Genomic DNA, 23,776 nt, shown 5'->3' with positions numbered 1-23,776 from the left:
TGATTGAAATTGTAGCTTTATTATCGTTAAAAGTCCCTTGAATACTTTATAAATAAATTATAATTTTTATTTTAGAATTGAACTATTTGGAAGTTATTTCCCCTTATAAGATTCATTTCTTCCAGATGTGCAACTTTGTTTTGTTGAATTGTCATTGCAATTTTTCTACAGCTGAATTTGTTATTCTGGATTAACAGTTCGCAGGATTGTTTTAAGCTTGCATGGAGCTCACACAAGCCTGTGCATACCGAGGCAAAACTGCCAGCAATTAGAGCAGACAGTACAGAGGAACAGATAGCTGCAGCACTTAGTAGAGGTTGGTTATATTGCTTGAAAAGAGGCCAGAATCGAACATCTCGGCGTCCATATTATGATTGGACAGGGTAGGCAGATGAATGGTACCATTTATATTTCGGAACATGTAATGATTTCATGTAAACTTAATTGTGTCTTTGTCAAAATATCTTGATTAAAGTGTTCTGAAGTTTGATTCTTCTGTTTTGAGCAGAACCGGAAAAGTTCTCTAGTAAATAAATCTATGGCTTCCAGAATAATTGTGCATAAATGCAATACAAAGTCATTAGGGGAAGTCTAAATTCCAAGTAAACACTTTAATAATTGTAGTTCAATAATTTTTGTTTGGTTTTAACTTTAAAATTAAATTTTCAGGCTATTATGGGTATGGTGGTTTGCCAATTATTTTTGGGATCCCAGGTTTGGTACAGTTTGGGTATGTTGGTTAAACAAAACATCAAATTAACTAGATGCTATAAATGTATAGTTAATAAAATGTCTTTCTTAAATTTATTTTCTATGCGTCTTCATAATTTGTTCCTAGATTTTAAGTGCCTTCTGATGGGTGAGTGATAAATAAGACCGCCACATCTGGCATAGATTTGAGCAAGACCCAGGAAAGCAGTGATCCTGAGACTGACTACAATCCTAGTTGTACCATAACCATACTGCCGCAACTGCAAGTACAAGGGGGTCATGTTGCATGTTAAGTGTGGAACTGTGACGAATGCTTGATTTTGTGCAGTTTTGCAAGCTGATGAGATGGCAAGATCTATTAAATTTAAGTGATTTACAACAGCATTTTCTTTATAAATCAGAGTTGTGGTGGGCTTAAAGTAGGTCTTACTAATGTGATGCTCCTTTAAATCAGTAAAATATAGAAAACTGTTTTAGATCCAACTCAATTCAGCAGTGCTGATAACAAAGTATTCTTCAGTTGGTTTTAAAGGGATGCCACAAGGTGTTAAGCAAGAACTATGAAGACTGAAATACCATTCGCTGTAAGAAAGTGCCACAGGTAAACAAGGACAACAATGTAAAAAATATTAATAAACTAGTCAGCATTACTATTCTGTCTAATGCATAGAGCACACAAACTTCACAATACAAATGATAGCTACCTTTGGTCAATTTTTTGGCTTGTGGTACTTTGTGACAGATCCTTTTAGACCACAAGCCAAGGAAATACTATTTCTGAAGTATTTCTTTGCTGTGTTTTTAATTTCCAGTCTGTATATCTCATCTTCGTGACAGTACTTAAAGTTCAGTCCGTGTTGAATGAACATATTCAGCTTTCAGTTATGTATTTCTCAGAAAGTTGATCAATGATAATTATCCGATTGATGATAATCAAAATTATGACTCTGCAGACCAGTTTTATTACTTTCCATAAGCTTCTTATAAGAGTGGAATTGTTGTGAATTGGTTGATGTTGCGTGATTGAGTTGAAACTGATAACAACTGCCACATACCTGTAGTTAAGTCCGAACTTCCTTGCTTTTATCTTTTCTATTAAAAGAAGTAAATGATACAGGTTTGAAATAAAGATTTTGGCTGTAGAAGGCATCAGTTGTAACTGCCATAGGAAGTTGAGCTAAACCTTTATATTCAAACTAACCAAAATTGTCTTGGGAAACTATATAAGGATGCAAGGAGTGCAACTGAATGTGGAGAATTATATGCAGAAATAATATATTTATTCAGGGAGATGTTTGTGAGATTGAAAGTAAAGGATTGTATCCTGTGTATACAATGAATGCGTGTTGGAGTTCTCTTTCAAATTGAAAAAGACATAATTACATGAGAACTATCAAGAAGATAAATACTGAGACCTGAAGGTGATGCCATCATAAAGTTTTTTCATATATGGAGATTTGAAGGTGTAATGCTGTAATGAAGAAGAAAGTCCATTTGCAATGGCACTGTGACAGTACATTATCTAGAAACTTAAATACACATCTCATCTCCAGTGATGTAACAGTGACAGTTTGCAGTTTTGATTTGCAAATTATTATTATTGTGACAGTTGACAATACTCTATTTGAAGAAGTTTTGTTGGCAGGTCTCTGTTGTTAAGACTGCATCATTACACAGAATATCTGAAGATTTGTTGATATTTAGACTGTAAAAGTTTATTCATATATATCTATTGTTGTAAAGTGTGGTGTTTCTAATATTGAAATCACTGATAATCTGTAATTGTTACATTCTTAGAGTTGGTGCCCAGGTTATTGAATTGTGATTTGAAAAGGTGGTGTTTTTATAAGCGAATTGGTGATTCCTTGGGTTTGGTACCCTAAAAGTTAAACATTTTAACTGTGAGGCTGAATTAGGATAGTAGATCCAAGCAGTGTTCTCACTGTGGGTTTCCATGTAACTCTTGTGCATTGTCTTCATCATGTGGTTGCATCTCTTTCTGGTTTCAGTTTCAATTCCTTTCAGTTTCTCAGATTGAAGTGTTATAGAGTTCATTAATAGTTTTAATTTGTTAAGGATCAGAAGGTTATATCTTCTACTGATTCACCCCCTTTTCAGTAGAAGAACTGTGCTCTACAAGGAGGACAAATATGTTGATATGGAAGTGATCTGATGGTAATATGAAGGAACGGTGATGAGACATCTCTCACAAAATACTACAAGCTGGTCCACCTCAATCATTGTAGATGCATGACCAGTTGCTTAGGAAGATTAGTCCATTGACAAGCCTCTTGCATGAGAAATTTTTTAGTAAAGACAAAACATGGTGAATATAAGAGTCACTAAGAAACTTTTGATATATGGTCTCCAACCTCATCACCATAGTTTGTCCTACATCTGCATCTTTTGACGGCCAATTTGTAATAATACAAGCATAAATTATTCTTATACTTTGTATGCTGTTTTGAATTTGTGTTTCGAACTTTGGTGAGCCCATGTCCTTGTTCTCCACATCTCTAGTTGAATTGTTAGCGCAGTCCATGCTGATTTGGTATTGTTTTCTCAAGATTATAAAAGTATATTTGCATTAAATGGATAAGGCAAACAACATAATGCATTTGTCAATCTCCACAACATTGTTCATTTAATCTTGTACCCTGCTTTCAAATGGCCTTTGAATCTGTGTTAGTATTAGACTATGTTGCCTATACAACAATCATATTGGATTGAATGGTACGAGACAAAGTAAATAGTAGATGCATCAAAATATGGCCCAGGTTACTAATGTAACATTATAATCATTTTTCGTCAAAAGTACGATCATTCTATTTTTGAAGATGCTTTACAAACGATGGGTGAGATTCCCCTTAAAATAGCTTTTACAATAGTGAAACCCTTATATGGTTATCAATGTGTTGTAAGATTGAGCAAAATGTGTTGTTGGTTGAGTAAGGTTGGATGATTGAATCGGTATGGTTGTCATTGATGTCAATGTGCTGTCATCATTGTTGGTGACTATTTCTTGTGTAGTAGTGCTGAGAATCTTGCTCCGCATATTCTCCAAGTTGCAAAACTAGTGATGAGATTTTAATATGTTGTTGAATAGTATTTGAAGATATTGGATTCAAGATTTTGTGCTTTGAATTGCAGTGCAGTGTAATTGGTGTTCATTTGAGTATGTCTGTGTTTAACAATATTTTCTGCATGAAATGCATGCTTCACATTTCTCTACGTGATGGTTTTTGATGTTGTTGTTTTGGAATTGAGCTTATAATATCCTTAGCTTTCTAGTTCAGTTGGCACGGGGTTTTGAGTTTTAGTGACACGATTCCAAAGTCTGATGGTATTCTTACTCAGGTTTGGCCGACCTCAGGTGTTTATATATTGTTTAATTGTCTCAATGAATGCAAGATGGAATGTAATGTGTATGATGCTGTTTTTGGTCCCAGATAAGGTGTGTTGTGGTCCGCTTCTCATTCTTGTTCACTGTAGGAATGTTTATTGCTGACCTAATTCAAATTGTGCTCGGTTAAAATGCTTTGCTGACAGTGGGAGATTTCACAAATGAAAGATGGTATAAATAAAGGATGAACCGTTGATAAAAAGGTGTGGTGTGTGTATACTTGTGGGAGTGTTGTGCATGTGTATATGGGATGAGGTTTTATGAAAGAGGATTTGTCTCCTTGCATGTATAAAGTAGTGCGAAGTGTGGTCTAAAGTAGTGTGGGCTTTTATGTGTTAGCTATCAGAATAAGCGAGCCTAAGGTATCTAAAGATCATTCAGTTGTGTTGTAGTGGTGCATCATTGGTGGATCTACTCTCTTTTATCCTTATTCATTTGGGTAGTGAGCGTTCTTTCTTCAAGCTGCGAGCCTTTCTTTGGTAGAATTACCTTAATCGATGTACCCTAACAGGTACTTATATATTTGAGAATTAGTTTTCAATGTAAATCTGGCGTTCCTCGTGTATGATGGTTTCTGTGCTTTTTTATGTTTATATCTTTCTATAGTTAATGATTTAAGAATAAGTTTTTGTGGATATGATTCAGAAAAAAGATTTAAAGATTTTATTGACAATTGATTCACCCCCTCCTCTTGGTTGTCCTGAGCATTCGACATGTCCAACTCAAGATAAATTGAAAATGTTAACAACAATATGGTTTAATCTCAGTAGTGCCAAAAGTTGGACATTATAGGGGCACAATTTCTTGGTTATGTTAAATTTTATATCAGATTTGGATGAATGAGTTTATTTTAATTTAAATATTATACTTGACTGAAATTATCTCTAGAACTTTCACTAATGTTGTGTATTTTGCAGAATGAAATGAGAGATTTGAATCATCCTTTGGTAAGTATATTTATCGTATATACTTGCGTGATTCTGCTGCAACTTTTATCTTGTAATCACACTTATATTTTCTGTGCTTTCCAAGATCTGAAAGTTCTCATATATATATTATAGAAAGGTCATGTGTCATGTAGAGGCATGTGCTTACGTGGACTATCGGGTGTCTTATTCCAAACTTAATCACATTCATAACAACCTTAATAGATACGGATTCATATATGAATGACTGCATATGTAATCACAGCCTTTGCATTTTATTACAAATCAGTTTGTAATTGGATTCGCTGTGTTATAGACTGCAGCTTCTACAGCCAGCGATATTGGTTGGAATAAATAATAATAATATTTGTTTGTATTTAAACAATGATCGATTTGAGTACTGATAATCAGAGATTTATATTACTCAGAATAAAACTGATAATTCAGTTTAAGTATTATAATGTAGTTAATAATTGTTTTGTAATAATTGTGTGTGTATTTTGAATTATAAGTTTTATTCTGAGTAATATAAATCTCTGATTATCAGTACTCAAATCGATCATTGTTTAAATACAAACAAATATTATTATTATTTATTCCAACCAATATTGCTGGCTGTAGAAGCTGCAGTCTATAACACAGCGAATCCCATTACAAACTGATTTGTAATAAAATGCAAAGGCTGCGATCACATATGCAGTGATTCATATATGAATCCGTATCTATTAAGGTTGTTATGAATGTGATTAAGTTTGGAATAAAACACCCGATAGTCCACGTAAGCACATGCCTCTACATGACACATGACCTTTCTATATTATATATAAAAACTCAGATTCGGCAATAACTCGGCGGACCTCAAAAATTTTAAAACTTGGATTCGGGCAATAACTCCACAAAAAACTTGGCATTTTTGTCAAACATTTGAAACTATAATTTTTTAAAATTAATTTTTAGTCACAATAATATTCATTTTTATTTAGTCCAAATAAAAAACTCCATATTCAAATTTTGTATATATATAGAGCTTGAAGGCATGTGCACATATAAACCTCTAAACCTAAAATCTAAATAAAGTTTGACAAGGAAAAATACTTGGAAAAAAGTTAAGACATTAAATTCGCCTTCTATAAATTCAAGTTGTAATTGTTTAATTTATTAATATAAAAGTAAAATAAAAAATATTTAATTTAATTAGCATACTCAATACTAATAAACTAAATATTTAAATGTTCTAGTTATTATAAATAATATATTCCTAAAGTTTAGTTTACATACTTCCAAGTCATCAAATTTTATATAAAGTTTTTGAAATGTAAATTAAATATTTTTATATAGAATAATTTGATTTATTTTATTTTAATGTTAAAACAATGATAAAAGAATATCACACTCAAGTTAGCAATTTAATTGAAATAACATATTATTTGAAAATTTTAAAATACATACCCTAATTCTATAGAAAATAAAAATCTTAAAATCAACTACCAAAATAAACTTGATAATTTTATATAAATGTAATGTTTTGAATAGAAAATAAAAAAAGAAATTTGAAGGTTCGTCTTCCTTGGCCACCATTGCAAAATGTAACGCCACCCATTGCAAAACCTAACTGGCTGGAATGCTAAGAAATCAGTAATTTACTCCACTCATGTCAAATTTACTCCCTTGCGGCCCATTGCTCTGTGATGTCCAGTAATGTAGGGAAAGATGAATGACGATGCCCAAAACTACATAGCAAAAACGCTTTCATGTGGCCACTACAGAAATGGTCTCCTGGTCAATGAGGATGCCACAAACAAAACATGGCGATTTTTTATCCATATTCTCGGGTGATTTCGTGATTTTTTTGAGGAAAGCATCGCTCCTCGAAAATGATTATATCGTTGCCGATTTTTTCGGCAATAAAATCATCTAGCGATTTGGCCCGCGATATATCGCAAGATCTGTGATATTTCGCAAAGTTTTTAAACTATGATATATATATATATATATATATATATATATATCTATATATATATATATATATATATATATATATATATGAGAACTTTCAGATCTTGGAAAGCACAGAAAATATAAGTGTGATTACAAGATAAAAGTTGCCTCTAGTACGTTGGAGCCTACGAGACATTTAAAAAAAACAAGTTTATATAAAAAACATTTATTTGTTGTGGTTTTCTCTTGCATTGGGTTTCCATGTATTAACATTGCCAATGTAATTGGTGTCTTCCAAATGCAGATTTGAAGACTCATAAATATGAGAGGAGACATGTCTCATGAAGAGACATGTCTCTATGGTTAATCTCTATGGTTAATCATCATTAGTTAATATATTAATTATATAAATAACCATATGTATATATATTTGATTGGTAAACGACCGAAGCCTTTTATTATATTGAATAAAATAAAATTGAATTTACAGAATTCTCCATTCAAACAGGCACTGGTAGGAAAGAACGAAGCAAGAAAACCTCCAGTCTCACCTAGGATTGAAGTCCAATATTATACAATTTACAAGGGGCATACCCCAATTTATATGAAACTTTGTATAGGTTTATACAAAATTTGATGAAACAATTAATAACAAATAGACTTCCTTTGAAAAGGGGACATAAATCAAAGGAGAGGCAAGGTTCCAAACTAAATTCATCAAGGATCCTGCAATGAGGAAGTGATCCACCAACCATCTGCATGACAAAATGCAACTATCTTCTAATATGGGATTAGTACCAAATCACTGTGACCGAAAAAGTGGGAGTAAAAAGACCAATCAACATACCAAGAGACTCTTCATACAATAAGAATCCTAAATTGTACCAATGGAGTTAATTAGAAGAGTTTTATAATATGTTTTAAATGAATCTTTATCTAAAATCTCATCCCTTATCCTATTCAGTTTACTGTTTTTACTTAGAGTGGATTAGATATTTAGGGTTCTTATCTAGTTCGAATGAATAGATCAATCAAGATTATATTAACTAATTTCAATAGTTTAAGATGTTCATTGATTTATCTTATTCTTATCGTATACTTATGAGTTTAAGAGGAGAAGTCCGAATCAGTAGCCAACTTGAATTCATTCATATTGCCTAAGGTTATAAAATAATCAATAGCAGGGGAATCAATAAACACCTTGCTCTACTTAAAGCATAATGAAGTGCAAACTAAATCCATAATGATGAAGGGGAAGAAGTAGAGCATTGGTAACCGGACAAAATACAAATTCAAGCATACAAGCTCAAAGGTTTATTTAAATACCTCACAAATACAGATCGACTTAGTATTCTATCTAAATCTCGTTCATTAATTATTACTGAGGAAATGAAAGCAATAAAACAACAGATCATAGATCAACATTAGTAGCTAAAAACCACCATCATTTGTTCAATTATGATTATAATCTTTAATAAGAAAGATCTAGCTTAGTCCCAAAAGACCAAAGAGAAGAAATCAAAATGGAACATAGGAGGCTTCAATCCAAGCTAGGGTAAGGCAACAACTAAAGTAATCAAAAAACCTAGAAACATCATTAACTGGGTTAAGGATCCTATTCCACCTTTCCTGTTTGGCAACCCCTCTGAACGCCATTGTCTTCACTTCCAGAGCGTGAAAGAGGGTAGTTGAAGACTCCATGCTCATAGAGAAACTGTAAGGTTTATAAGGAAAGAAGAGTCATAAAAAGATTTAGTACTCCTAGCCTTAAATAACAGATGGTGACTCTAGGGTTGTTAACCCTTGATTAATGCCTGCTGATATGTGTGTAGAATTATAAAAATACACTAAAAGAGACTATACTTAATGTTTCATGATTGTATCTCAGATGCCTTATAAATGTAAATAGATTTACTTGCTACGAATGTCTGTCTAATAATTACTTCTTATAAAGGTGCGTCATACTTCTACTAAACTATCCTTTGCTCTAATCTTAGTATTCTACTTAACTTAATTATGTCGTGCTAAATATATGAAGTCTTTTCCCTCCACTCCTTTATTTGCCAATTTATCAATGATAAATATGTTGGATTCAAATCTCCTCAAATTGATCTATAAGATTAAGTACCCTTTCTAGTTTAGCATTTAATATCCAGTTCGGTGTTTGTCGCTTTCTAATTGCATTTAGGATTATTTGTGAATCACCTTCAATAATTAACTTCTTAATATTCTTTTTTATGCTTAATTTTAATCCTTCTTTTAATGATTCCAATTCGGCTATATTATTAGTTACATTACTTAATGGTTTAGCTCGTTTTAATATCCAATCTCCGTTTTTTGATCTAATTATACAACTCAATACTGCTTTCGCATGACTCCTTTTAGAAGCTTCATCAAAGTTTAATTCTTCCATCCTATCAGAGGTGCAACCCATTTACATTCTTTCTTGGCTATATTATCGTTTTTAGGATAAACTAAGGGAGTATTAATCAAATGTAGCCAATTTTTCCTCATATTCTCATACCATATTGAGAATGTACCTTCCACCTTGGGTGTGTTCCTGATATGGCAATTCATAACTTTTGTGATGGCTGCCTCGACTTTACTGAAAAAAGTTATCTAAGTTCTAAATTTTGAAATACTCATCTATTTCTTTCCTTCCATATTTCTCACATAATGATTGCAGGTGTGATATTCCATAATTTCTCATTTACGCTAGCCCTATTTTTAATAGGCCAAGCCCTAAGAAATCCCTCGATATCCTGAGGTATAGGGGATGTCCAATTCAATTTATTCTTAACCTAATACCAACAATCTTGCGCAAAGGGGCACTTAAACAAAATATGCTCCATATTTTCATATTCATTTTTACATAGACTGCATCTAGATGGTCCTTCAAACCCCATTTTAGAGAATCTATCAGCTGTAAGAATCTGATTTTGAATTACCGCCCAAAGAAAGATACCAGCCTTAGGTAGGCATGCTGAATCCCAACATAGATCCAAGGGTATAGCAATATTATCCCATTTTTGTGAGTTAATTATAAGATCACATCCTAGCTTAGCTTTCTATATTCCATCATTAGATGCTCCCCAGATGAGTTTATCTGCTCGATTATTGTGAATCACAGATCTACCCTTGAGGATATTTTCAAGGATAGTTTTATCTATACTCGGAATATTAATATTATCCAAATATTTTCATACCCAAGTCTTGGTCTCATCAATCTTGATAAGTGTTTTGGCATCTAAAACCTTGGGTCCCCAAATATTAGTAATGACATTGATGCTATTTCTGGATATTCTAGAATTAATAATCAGGAGTTGACCATCCCATGAATCATCTCAAAATAATGCCTCATCACCACTGCCTAAATCCCAAGTTTGATATTTGCTGACCAGAGGCCTACACCTCATCATAAAATTCCAGTTTTCAGAACCACTTGGTGGATTTCTAATTCTAAAGAGAGAGGAAGGGTCTATTGGATTAAGATATTTATTATAAAGTATTTTGCCCATTTTTTAATCTTTGTCCTTGTATAGAGGCCATACTAGCTTTGCTCCTAATGCCTCATTTTGCCAACTGAGATTTTTTATTCCCAATCCTCCTTTTTTCTTAGGACGACATATCTTATCCCATTTTATTAGTGCTTGTTTTTTTTTCTCTTCTATCCTACTCTAGAAAAATTATCTAAGTTTTCCTTCCAATTTTTATTAACATTATTCAATAGCGGAAGGCAAGATAGAGGATAAATAGGAATAGCTGATAGAACGGATTCAATTTTTGCTACTCTCCCAGCTTTAGTTAGCCATTTTTCTTTCCATGATTTTGTTTGTTTTTCTACTCTTTCTAATATATTGTCCCATCCTTTTTTACTCCTAGCTCCTTTTTCTAAGTATATCCCCAAATATTTGCATGGAAAGTTACTCTTTTTGTATCCCATATAATTGCATATGTATTCCTCAATGTTCCTCCGAGTGTTTAAAAAGAAAATTTCTGATTTTTCTTCATTAACCTTTTGTCTAATGATGATTTATCATCAAGAATACATCTTATGATTGAATCAATTTGACTGCAACTACAAACTTAACACTCCCTCTTAGTCAGGGAGGATTGATATAGAACACATTATGCTCTTGAGTATGTGAAGAGATATCATCTCAGTATGATATTCCTGGAATGGCATATTTAAGGATATCAACATAAATCCATCAACTTAGATGTTATCTTTCAATATAATCCAAATTATGATTCAACAAGAAATATCAATCATATGATATTCATCATACATATATTCTTTTGGTATGTGCATTGACATCAAATTCTTGATGCCTACCAAAAGAATATGTTATATCCTAGAAGGATACGAGTTATCTGATTTCCGACACTTCGGGACAACAAATTAATATAGTGTATCCGATAACAAGAAATCGCAATGTCATGGTCTCTATCATGACAAGTATCATGATCTCTGACACTCTAGGACAACAACTTAATGAAGTTTAATCAAGATACATTCGTTATCATGAGTTCCAACACTTTGGGACAAAAACTTAATGAAGTCTGTCGTGATAACATGTTTACCATTTATAAGATCGTCACCTTGCAATGGTTAGCTTTTGTTTATATATGTCAATGAAAGATCGTCACCTTTCATTACATATCATACACGAAATAATAACCACCATGAACCAAGTCAAAGGGTGGTACAAAAGTTTTCACCTCAATTCTCTCCCACAGAGAAGAATGCATTATGGAAAATTTTTCACTTAGAACTTCTCCTCATAGAGAAGATATCATTCACAAAGAATTGCACCACCAAATTCTCCCTTTGAACAATGATCCTACGAAGTCAGGTCTAGTAGTTGCTCTTTTAGAGGCTCTCTTTCCCCAAGGATTCTTGTCAGACTCACTCTGAATTTGGTATCAATCTTTCGATTTTCTAGTGATAAGTCAATACTTCCTCATAATGCACTCAAGAGTAGGCCCATCAAAATCATGCAATCAAACAAATGTATTTCTAGACTCCCTCTGAGTATCAATCTTCTAAGCTTGTGCGTTGTCTTCGAAGAAGTGTCATACTCCCTCTTAATGTAGAAGGATACTCATAATTTCAATCATCAAATATATTTGCTTCAAGAGCCTCACTTTATCTAGCTTGATCACAACTTGTTTTAAGCTATTGTCATAAGCTGCTTGATGTGTCATTCTTCTTTTCTTACAAGATCAACTTTAGATACAAAGGAAAAGATCAAGGAAAATAACTCTTATAGTATGTGTGGAATTACAAATAAGAGAGAAACTACAATAAGCAAGTTAATATAATACTCAAGGATAATAAATACTTATCTGCACATTAATGTTCTTAATACAAGTTGCTCCAATGAAGGTTCATATGCATCAAATAAGACAATGTCTCTGTATAAACATTTTTCAAACAATGTGAATGAAACATTGGTTATTATCCCCCCCTCCCCCCCAATGTAAAATTCCCACTCATTCCATCAACATTGTTGGGTGATAGTATCTATTTAGTGATACTTAGTTCTCATGAGCGATAATTTCATTCTACGCAATTCGTATCCTGAGGAATGTATTGAAGTTTTGCTTCCATGAATGATCCATCATTGCTATTATTCCTCATATCATCATTTCCTTGGTGTGAGTATGTAACGTTCCCTCTATACAGTTACTTTGATTCTATCTCATTTTGCTGGTCCTTGTAGTTTCCTTGTAGAATATTTCTCACCTTTCACTTTGATATGTAGTAGGGTTTGCCTTGGTTTTAAAGAGATCATATATGTTTTACTCTTCAGAATACATGTTTCCTCTAATTTGTAATGTAGAGAAGTCAATCTCATGTGATCCAACTTATGTTATCTTCTATTCTTATCGCTGATCAATACTATTTTTTCAAATTTTTAATTTTTTTTTAATGACTTGTAGTCAAGATGGTTTGGATATCCTTAGGTTCGACAAGATATCATTGAGTGTCTTTAATAGTTGTCAATACCACTCCTACATGACTCCTCTTTACCAAGTCTATGCAATCTATATGAATGGTAGATCAGATCGTAGGACACAAACTTTAGTTGATCTCAGTCCATTCAAGAGACTTTATGTCTATCAAATTTTATGGCTTGTTAGCCTTACCAATCTTATTGTTTGATATTCTAATCACTCCTTAATATGTGGCGTCGTCACCAATGTCTCAAATACAATGGAGTAATGGAGCCCACCCAAGCTGCTAATACTTGCTTGTTATCAATATTACCTTCCTGACATTTGCCACACGACATCAATTTTAAAAAAAATTTCTTTTAACACAACATTCTCTATCTCATAAAAAACGATGGGTAATACTAATTTATAAATGGGATTTGCAGTTTAACAGATTGTAGTTGCCCTTCATAGTAGTGGATTGAATTCTGCTGTCGAGAGTTTAAGAAAATGAACATTGAACTCTTTCACCATTCGAAACTGGAGGTGTTAGAGTGTCGTGATCTTCAAGGAGCCGTCTTTGTAGCAGACATTGACTATGTGTTGATTTCAAAACAAATTTGCAGGCATTTGGATACATGCAACATAATCTCTATCCGGCAATTGTATGCAAATTAGCGCAAGCAAATGTTTTACTTTATTATATATGTAATGGCCCACGGGAATATCATAGTCGTCAACCTCAACAATAATTGTTTTCATCTCCGCCCAGTACAATATATCTGAAATATATGTGGTCTAATGAATCGCTTTTGTCTCGCATTTTTTCTTTCTTTTAATTCACCAAAGTAACTTCTTCCGTCAAGGTATAGGAACTATTAGATATGAGCCACAATAAAATATTTAGGCATATATTAACCTTTTTTTTTTTTTGAAAATGTAAATAAGTTGACTTGAGTGATGCACCGATTATTTCTTCTGTATCCTTTCTTTGACCAGCCAACGTGAATACCGTGATTTTCTTGGTATCCTTTCTCTGTTGTTTTCTCATCATTTTGCTTCATTGTAATATGATCAAGGGGGGTGATGAAAAGATACATGTTTGTGATTAAAAGTACTTTCAACATCCTGCCCACTTAGCCTCACGTGATTACCTTTTATAGGTTGCATTTCCATAAGAGTTGATGGTTTACAGAAATCCTGATGGATTGAAGAATGTGAGAGATACTGGCAGGCATTGTCTCATTCTCTACTCCCTAGTTGCATTATGGAATTTGTTGGTCTGCCTTACACATTCCCATATCCATACAACTCTAATAATTTCTCTCTTAGATATATTTCTATTCCAATCCTTGATGTTGATGTGCGACTGCTACGGGTTGTTGGCTATTCTCAATACTTATTCATTTTGTTTTGATTGCCCCCGTGGATGCCAATTTCAACGATATACAACTCTGACTATAATTTCTGAACCATGGATTAATAGCATATATTGTAGGAGCTAGTGACATTTTCAAGTTTAAAGCCCATATGTTGTATTGTCTCCGCATATGCAATGGAACATGATATCTATAGAGAGCTTGCCTGATAGTTCCACAAGGATATAGTTATGGGCACTGACTTTGATGTCTTCTGATCTGCGATGTCTTTTATGTCCTTTCTTGTCTTGCCTCCACTGTGGATTCTTGAAAGAGTCTTAGCTATTAGAAACAAATTAAACTTTTAATTGACCCAAATATTTGTAACTGCTTTGGCCTTTGTTATAATAATCACAATCTTCTTAGTGTTAAAATCAATCATACTTATCACTACTTTCTCTTCTCTTTTCTAAGTCAATTAAAAGAAATTGTACCCTTATATTGTCGTTGACTTATATCCTTATAAAAAATTTAGTTGCAGCTGCTAACTAATGATATTGTTGTTCTCAAACAATCTAGTATTTCAGCATTTGTCCTCGCTTCTTCATTGCACACTTTGGTTCCTATTTCCTAGTTTTCGGAATTTCTTCATTGATGCTATGAATTACGATTGTTGTCTCTTGAATAGCTGTGTACACATAATAATGCTGCTTTTAGAATGGCATGCATGTCTTTAAGAGGTCACATTGATAGAATAACCATTCTCATTGAGAAATTGATGATCCCTGTTTTGTATTCACGGAGAATAGTAATTGTGATTCTGGTTAATCGTCCTTATTCTTGAAGCAATTCAAACCGATGCCCTTCTCGATTGATTCATATGGCCTTCTTGTCTTAGTTAGTGAATTCTCTATGTGCGTGGGCTGACAGATGGTGTTGAAGACTATTCTTGTATCATCGGTTGTTCTATACATGCATATTACTCAATAAAATTATTAAGGTCTTGGCTTGAAAATGTTTGAAATTTCTGTATAAGATTGAATATGTATTGTGGTTGGTGAAGATTGATTGCTTCTTTGGAGTTTACCATTTGTGGTTAATAATTTTTTTAGTTTTTTTTCTTTTGCTGAGTATCATTGTTGCATGCTTGGGTTTAATGTTTGAAGTCTATTTGCATCAATATACATCCAGACGTTGGACCAAGTTGCCTTGCACACGTGTGTTCCTTTCTAATTAACAATTCTGGATGATATTGACTGTAGATTCAATATTGGATTGAAAAATGGTTTGTTCTCTTTCTTAGTGACTCTAGTAAAGTGAATACATGTTGATTACTTCTACTATTTGCTGACTATTCAATCACGTCAGTGCTGAGTATAGATCCCTCCTAATGGTACTTGGAGGCTGCCAAACTAGTTTGTTGGAATATGTCTTCCACCTTGATTATCCATGGTATGGGTTTATATATATCTGAGATCACCATGCTCGATAATATTATACTTTCATATTTGCAGAGAATTAGATTTGTAACCCTCTAATTGCGATTCGACTATCATTTTTGAATTCTGTGTTCTTCCTATATTCGCCTTCATGTTCTTCCTATATTTGCCTCCATGTTAACGGAGATGTGTTAATTCATGAAATAGATATTGGCCATGCCAAATTCTTCGTTTGTTGACTCTGGTCCGGTTGTGATAATTTGATGCTATTTGCAGAGGATATTATATGTCCTCTTTTGTATCACTATTGAATCAAACTTTCGATCTCAGATATCTCTTCCATGCATTTAGAACCCATTTATTGTATAGGTACACAATCTTTCTCTCATGTCTTTGATGACTTTTCTTACATTTGCAGCCTTGATACCATGTTGAGTAACATGGATCGTTTTCTGCAAATGTACAAACATTACCAATGTAATTGTTGTCTTCCAAATGCAGATTTGAAGACTCATAAATATGAGGAGACATGTTTCATGAAGAGACATGTTTTTATAGTTAATCATCATTAGTTAATATATTAATTATATAAATAACCATATATATATAATATAATATATGTAATATAAATATATATATATATAAGAATATTTATCTAATGATGATTTACCATGATTAATGTATCTCATGATCGAATCAATTTGACTACAACTACAAACTTAACAATTATATTGATTCACTCCCTCCCACCTCTCAGTATAATCGTGTGCTCTTCAGGTAGAAAATGGAATAATCAATATGGCTTAATTTGATTGACGCTACAAATCTTCAACATGTTACCACATAAGTATAACACGCAAACCCCTCTCCCTTGCCACCCTCACCTTCCTACATAAACAAGACTTTAAGGGCGATGAAAATAAGACATTAAAATGATACCCACTGAATGATGTCTTTCATAATTATAGCATGCTTTTCAAAAGATGACGACAATGAAAATGTGGTGACTCAATTGTAGTGCAATAAAGCCAAATGTCGAATATAATCCAAATGGTTCAAGCAAGATGCATGGCTCAAACATTGATGATGAATGTTCATAAGCAAGGAACACTGCTTCTCACCATTCCTAATGTTTTTCAAAAAAATCTATTAGAATCTACACAGAAAATCACAAATCACTATATTACATCATCTTCAATTTGCTAATAGTTTAGCAGCAATAAGTGTTTGATATGATTTTGTTAAATGTTCATTTGAGTGTCAAAGTTGGTTAAGAAGTGTAACTCGGTGCTGTGGGATCACCCTACCACTAGTTTGATTATCGTGGCAAAGGATCAGCCTTATTATTATCAATCACCATGAAGACCTGATACAAGACTTGATCATATCTATGGAGGAAGGATGATTATGAACTTGACTTGGGCTTGCTTGGGTGTACCAAAAAGTGCCACCAAGAAGCTTTTCTAATGGCAGCTGTTGTCAACACTTTGATACGAGTAATAAAATCAGCAATATATGTTTGACAGATCTCATAGAATACAGACAGTCAATTCATAATTTACAACTTTTAGCATGTGAGTGAAGAGTAGAGTGCTGTTGTAGCAGTGTGCAAAGTGGAATGCCATGTAATTAAGACGGTGCGTGAGAATCAACATTTTTCAAGGGGTACACAAGTCACCAATGCTTGTTATTGGGTTAAAGAAAAATGTAATTATTTGTAAAAATTAAAACATTGGTGCATCTTCTTAGGTTTAAAATACCACATTATATTTAATGAACATATGCTAGAAATAAAAAGTAGTTACAGTCTAAAAATTAATAGTGATTTCAAAGGATTGTTGATGACAATTTTATTAGACTTCTAACTGCTGCTAACAACCAACTTATTCCATACGAGTGTAAATGTACACTTCAATATATTATTAATGACTTAACTAGAAGAATTTGGAAATTTTAGTCATTCAATTACAAGATGTGTAGAGATAAGGAAAAATATGGGCAAAAGCAAGTTTATTAACAAGAAGCATGAGAAAGATATGCAGAAATAATATAATGAACATGAATTATTGTAGATTTATCGATTGATTAGCTTGTCTTTTGGGGTGATGCATCTAATTTTGAGAAGACATTATCAGGCTCACCTTTAGAGTATCATGGCGCCTTTGAAGTATAATTGTCAAATGTTGTGAAGAACATGTCAAAACTAGATAGGGTTTGAATTTCAACTTGAACAAAGACACAAGAATAGAGATACCTTGAGTTCTGTGTTGTTGACACACTTTTGAAGAAGAATTGCCTAAAGGTTGATGCTTTGGAATACCTCATGAATTAGAAGGTAAATGGCCACAGTATCAAATAGTAACATTGTAAGCAAAAAACAAGTCTATTTGCTCAAGACTCAAGATTCAAAATCCAACCTCCAGCTCAAGCCTAATCTTCTTCCTCATCCTCATCCTCGGCCTCAGCCTCAGCCTCAGCCTCAGCCTCAACCTCAACCTCCGAGTATCTTGTTTGTCATCTACAAAGGTGCCTAAGGTAGGTCTTAGAGGACTGAGTAGCCATAGCCCCTACATGTGAGGTAGACTCATGATCAACATCAATAGTGCATGTGCGTGCGCGTGTACGTGTGCCAGAACGTGCTCTATCCTCCTCTGCCATAGCCATAACCTCAACCTCTATATCTGCCTAGTCAACCCATTCAAGGTCCACCTCAGTGAAGACTGGATTGGTAGCCTCAGTGAGCCACTCTAACTCTAGATCGATCTCCTCTCGAGTGATCAGAGAGGAGTCAGTGTCCAAAATTTGTCTGGTCCTAAGATGAAGATTGTAATGAACAAAGGTAAGATTATTCAACCTCCCCACATGCAACATATTTCGCCTCTTCGAATGGACGTGCTTGAACATGTACCAATTGCTCTCACATCCAGAAGCATTGCCTCACTGATTCAAAATATGGATGACAATTTTTGAAGATTTGGGGTTGAGGGCCCAAACATTTGCCACCATCTATTTGAAAATAAGGAAAGGAAAAAAGTCTCATTTACAAGTACAACTTCAAGGCTAAATTACAAAATCAAAAATTAAAATGCATAACTTATAAGCCATAAATTTAATAATTTTTTTTTTACCTCGTTATAATTCATGTCCGAGCATTTGTGCACATCTTGCTAGAGAAAATCACCCCTTGTTGATTATTAAATTTATCTAGCTCAATGGTTGTAGCTGAGGCTGTGCCATCACTACACATCATCTACATCATTGTATATCGACCAATAAGATCCTCCTCATTCGCCTTGAAGTCAAGAGGGAAACAAAATGTTGGATTAAGGTAATAAGCTTCTACATGGATGTGCCTATGAAGTTGATTATGCCACCTCCTATCAATCATCTCCCAAATGGGGCCATACTTATCCTCTACTCCAAATTGGACCTATCGATGCCTTCATGTATGTAGCCCATAGAGGGCTTCTCCCCATCAACAACTCATAGGAGAACTATAGGGGGCTTAGTGACCTGCATATAATGTAAAAAAAATTTAATTCACAAATAAAATTATGCATGTAAATTAAAAGTAAAAGTAAATTATTAAACAACTAAATACTAAATGTTAAAATGTAATAAATTTTAGGCCACCCTTGAACATCACACATTAAGGAAGAAATTAAGCTTGGAAAAATAAGTCAACTTTGATTATTAACATTTTTAGCCTAGGAATCAAACCTTAGTTGTGATGTTTAAGCCGTTCGTAAATGTACCTCCAAAATTTCTCGAGAAGGTTTCCAAAAACCAACCTAATAAAAAATACCATTTGCCACATCTATCCGTGCAGTAATCATAGCAAAAGGAAGAAGTCCACTCCACCCCAACAAAATTGTGCCTCAAATCTGCCCTTGATGTCAACAAGTATTTCAATGTGAGGAAATTTGAGGCAAACCTTGTGATACTAGGACAAGGTTTCTCCTTTGCCCTGTGTATTGCCTAATTATGCTAAGGACCAATGCATGATTGTAGACAAACTTTCAGATATTCTTGGCCCTTTCAATGCATGATTTGACCCATTTAAGCTTACCAATATCCTTCAACATGAGGTCAAGGCAATGGGCCTCATGTGGAGACCAAATTTTTTGGGGTGCTTTTTCATCAAAAGTTTACTTGCAACAACATAACTTGCTGCATTATCTATCACCGCTTGCACCACATTTTCTTCCCCCACCTCTTCTATGACTTCCTCAATAACCTCACATTAGTATGTGGCATTCTTAACATGCGAGGAAGCATCAATATATTTTAGGAACATGATGGATGTTATAAAATTTATGTAGAACAAAATAATTAATTATCATGGATCAATCAACAAATCAAAATTTAAATTATTCAATCACAATGCATGTAGGGAAGTAGAATGATCAATCGCTTCCACAGGAAACAAGAAAATTTAGGAGTGTTCTATTCTTCCTATTCGTCCAACCATCAGTCATGATGGTGGAACCTTTTTTGGGTCTATGACTTTTGGTGGTCCTCTAGCTCGAGTTTTATGTCCTATGTAATATACCAATTCTCTTAGTCTTAACCAACAACCAACATATTAGTTACTTTTCATATTCACATGCAAGAAAGACAGTTACAATAGATAATTCATATGAAAGAGAGTTAACGGTTATAACAAAGTAACTGAATTTCTATATTAGCTTAACAAACAATTGAAAAAGAGTGTTCAACCAACAAATGCAATCTATAGCTGTCATTATATCAAAAAGAGTGTTAGTTATAGATCATTTTCTATTAAGTTCAACTGATCAATACTAATCAAATTTGAAGAAAATATTTATAATAGTCACATGATATTTTCATAATTATTTGAACTTAAATAACATATAAAAAGAATTGATAAACGTGAAGGCTTAAGAATGTAGATCTTGACTTTGTCTTGTACAAGTCTTGGCATTTGGTGGGGGAGGAGAAGCATTGTTAGAGGCTTAACCTCCCAACCATGGACCACACGTATCCCCTCTCATTCTCAGCTAGAATGGCCCTAGCTTGCGCAGGATTAGGCATGGGACACCACTTCGTCCTGCCACTTGAGCATCCTAGTGTTAGAGTGTCAACTATACAACCGGCTAGACTGTGGAGTCCTTCTCACATTTATCCGTTTGCAAGCTATTGTGACCACTAGTGATCATAGCGACAAGTATTGCCACTAACCTACCTTGGCCAAGGATTTTTATGGGCAATCTGTACCTAATAACCCACTACTCGACTTGACAAACAAGACCTATACCCTATTGACCACCATGAGCTGACTCGGTTTAACATTTTTTCTTATGTTCATTAACTATTTGGTTTGTACTGATTTCCACCTCTTGTCTTGCAGGTATTTTCCATACTCAGTTGTTATCAACGTATACCTTTCATCTCAACCTTACTGGTCATCCTTGATGAATCTTGGATGGCTACCCATGAATCTTTGATAATTTCTGCTTACCCCAGATAAGAATTCTTTGCCCAACCTGGGTGTATGGTAGACATTAGAAAAGGCCTCATGGTAATATAACATGATATTGTTAACTCACTGTGAAGGTGCCTCATCTTTTCTCATAGGCTTATTATTTACACCCCTGAATTCATTTAAGTTCTGAAATGAAAACAAGGCTATATACAAATATACAACATATAAATCAACTTGAAATTTGACCGATTGCATACACCACTTAATTTGGTCGGTACTATTTATAAAATCAGTCATAGTGGATAACTCTAACATATGTAAATAATCATTTTCATGGATATTAGTTTGACTGGCACAATCCATATATATTTTAAAAATCATTCACCGAACAAGTTCGATCTCAAAGCTTTTAATTTATAAGAAATCAGAAAGGATAAGTGTAGAAAGACACATGACCTGATAGGTTGCAACTTGCAAAGATAGAGATACGTTAAGTCTTCATTGCTGGGTAGTAGTTTGCAATGGCTTGGATCAGCTAGTCAAATTGTGTAAATTAAATTCCCTATTTTCGCTAGGGCCGTTGGATGAATGAGGAGAGTAGAGCTTGGAATGGCTTGTTGTTGCCAAAAGAAATAATCACAGGAATGAAAGAGGATTATCGCAGAGCATAGAATGGTATATTGATTCGCATCCCTAGAGCCATGCTCGATTACAAATTATAATTTCCAAGAGAAGTTACACATAAGGTAACCTCAAAGGTGGCAGCATAAGTTACATCATTGATTTAAAATTCGAAAGCCAATAAAAGAAATAAAAGGCCGATGGGTTCTAGAATAAAATGCTGATGGAAATAATAATTTGTTCCTTATGTTTTATAGTAATTTCACCATCTTGTATTTACGTATAATTGTATATGTATGTACACATTTACATACGTATACGTAGTATTCTAAATATATGTATTCTTGTGTATACACTGTATTTTAGTATACACATACATGTTTGTTATATTTGCATATACGCATATGTACATATGTGTGTGTGTGTGTACAATTACATGTAAGCGCCATGGTATCATTATACTCTAATGTCTGACATTACAAGGAAGTTTTGAGGTTGACTTAATTCATAAAGGTAACAATTGTTCTTAGCTTATTCATGCTCAAGTTAATACTTTCTAATATCTTATTGAATGTGTTGACTTGGTTAGCTCATGGTGCTCACTTGGTATACCTTTGCTTGCCTAGCTCATTTTTCCTTGGCCATGGTGGTTAGGACTCATACCTATTGGCTCAATGGCAGGTCGATGTCCTCATGCCCAATTCCCTTTCTAATAATGCTTCCCCCCTTCATCACGTTTCTGCAAGAAGAAATTTACCATGGTAATAGATAAGATAAGATAAAAATATTAACGTCCAACAAGAGATCAACTAAAGGGTCCAAGGGATTGGAAGTTTACAACAAGGAAAAATAACCTAATAGGAGCACCAAATGGTGTTTGGAAAAGAGAAGACAAGAAAGAAAAGAAAGGGAAAAACAACAAATGAGAGAAGAACTAGATATCCTTTCTTGGTAAAAAGAAATCCAACACTAGAGGATAAGGCCCAAGACAACTAGGGGTCCGGGTACTTCTTTGAGTAACACTAGAGGTAGGGTGCCACTGTCTGGTGAATCTATAGTGAGGTCTAACAAATCTGGTGTGCTTGGAGATGAGTGTAGCAAGCAACCGCTTTATGGCCCTAGAGGGGGATATGGGTGGGAAAAAGGCAGCAATCAGCTGATCCAAGGCCCGACTTTGAGGAAACATGAGTTGTAAAGTATGGTCACAGAATTGTGAGGTCTCTCGGAGGTAAAGCACTAAACGCTGCTGGTCAGAATATTTAATAAAGGTTGACAGGGATTTATAGTCTTTGAATAAGCAGTGCAACCTACCTCTGATCTCATAGTATATGGGACATTGGAAGATGAAATGGGTCTTAGTCTTTGTCTTAGACAAGGTGCAAAAGTGACAAGTCCGGTCATCTCTGGTCAAGTAGTGATCTGTCCAGGATTGAAACTGGTGAGATCTAACTCTGAAGGACCTCAGAGAAATGTGGAGGGTGCGACTCTAGCACTGACTCAAGTAGAAGGGACACACAATAACCCTGCCTTGGATCTCCAGAAAGTGCTTAGCATAATAGGCCATTTGCAGGCGCAGAGCCCCAAGAGGGTTAATCTAGGTTGTGGCAATGCACTGTCTGTATAGGTCGTCTAACATGCCCATTCACCGCGTATTGTGAGGGGAGGACATGGGAGCATCCAATGAGAACTGGTAAGGTGGTAGACGATCAATTTCAATCTTGATCGAGCCCAATATGGTAGTGGCCTGAGTATACCAACAATGAGACCTGGTCATTAAATCAAAGATGGTAATATCAACAAAGGAGCAGTAGGCAAGTTAGGAGTATCTGTGACGACCAAAAGCATAGTCCACAAAGCCCATGAAATCAAAATTATTAATGAAATCAAAATATATCATAACAATAACCATATTAATAACCATTTCAAATTCACATAGTACGATTAATCAATATTTCTAGTTCCATGAAATCATAAAAAATAAATAACACTTCATT

The 23,776-nt window shown here is 34.2% G+C and overlaps 1 protein-coding gene across 1 annotated transcript in view; it reads left to right on the top strand.

The window, feature by feature from the left end:
- LOC149532355 (methionine aminopeptidase 1A-like) overlaps positions 1 to 23,776 on the top strand; it is a 270,451-nt gene that overhangs the window by 52,526 nt on the left and 194,149 nt on the right. The window contains exon 5 of the mRNA XM_089807592.1: positions 198 to 383. Coding sequence (XP_089663718.1) covers positions 198 to 383 — 186 coding nt within the window. The remainder of the gene's footprint in view (positions 1 to 197; positions 384 to 23,776) is intronic.

This window comes from Cupressus sempervirens, chromosome 10 (genome assembly GCF_028749045.1).
Source record: "Cupressus sempervirens isolate cs-2001-9-10 chromosome 10, ASM2874904v1, whole genome shotgun sequence".
Classification (NCBI taxonomy): Eukaryota; Viridiplantae; Streptophyta; class Pinopsida; order Cupressales; family Cupressaceae; genus Cupressus; species Cupressus sempervirens.
The sequence above is the reverse complement of the archived record's forward strand: the minus strand, read 5'-3'. Positions and strand labels throughout refer to the sequence as shown.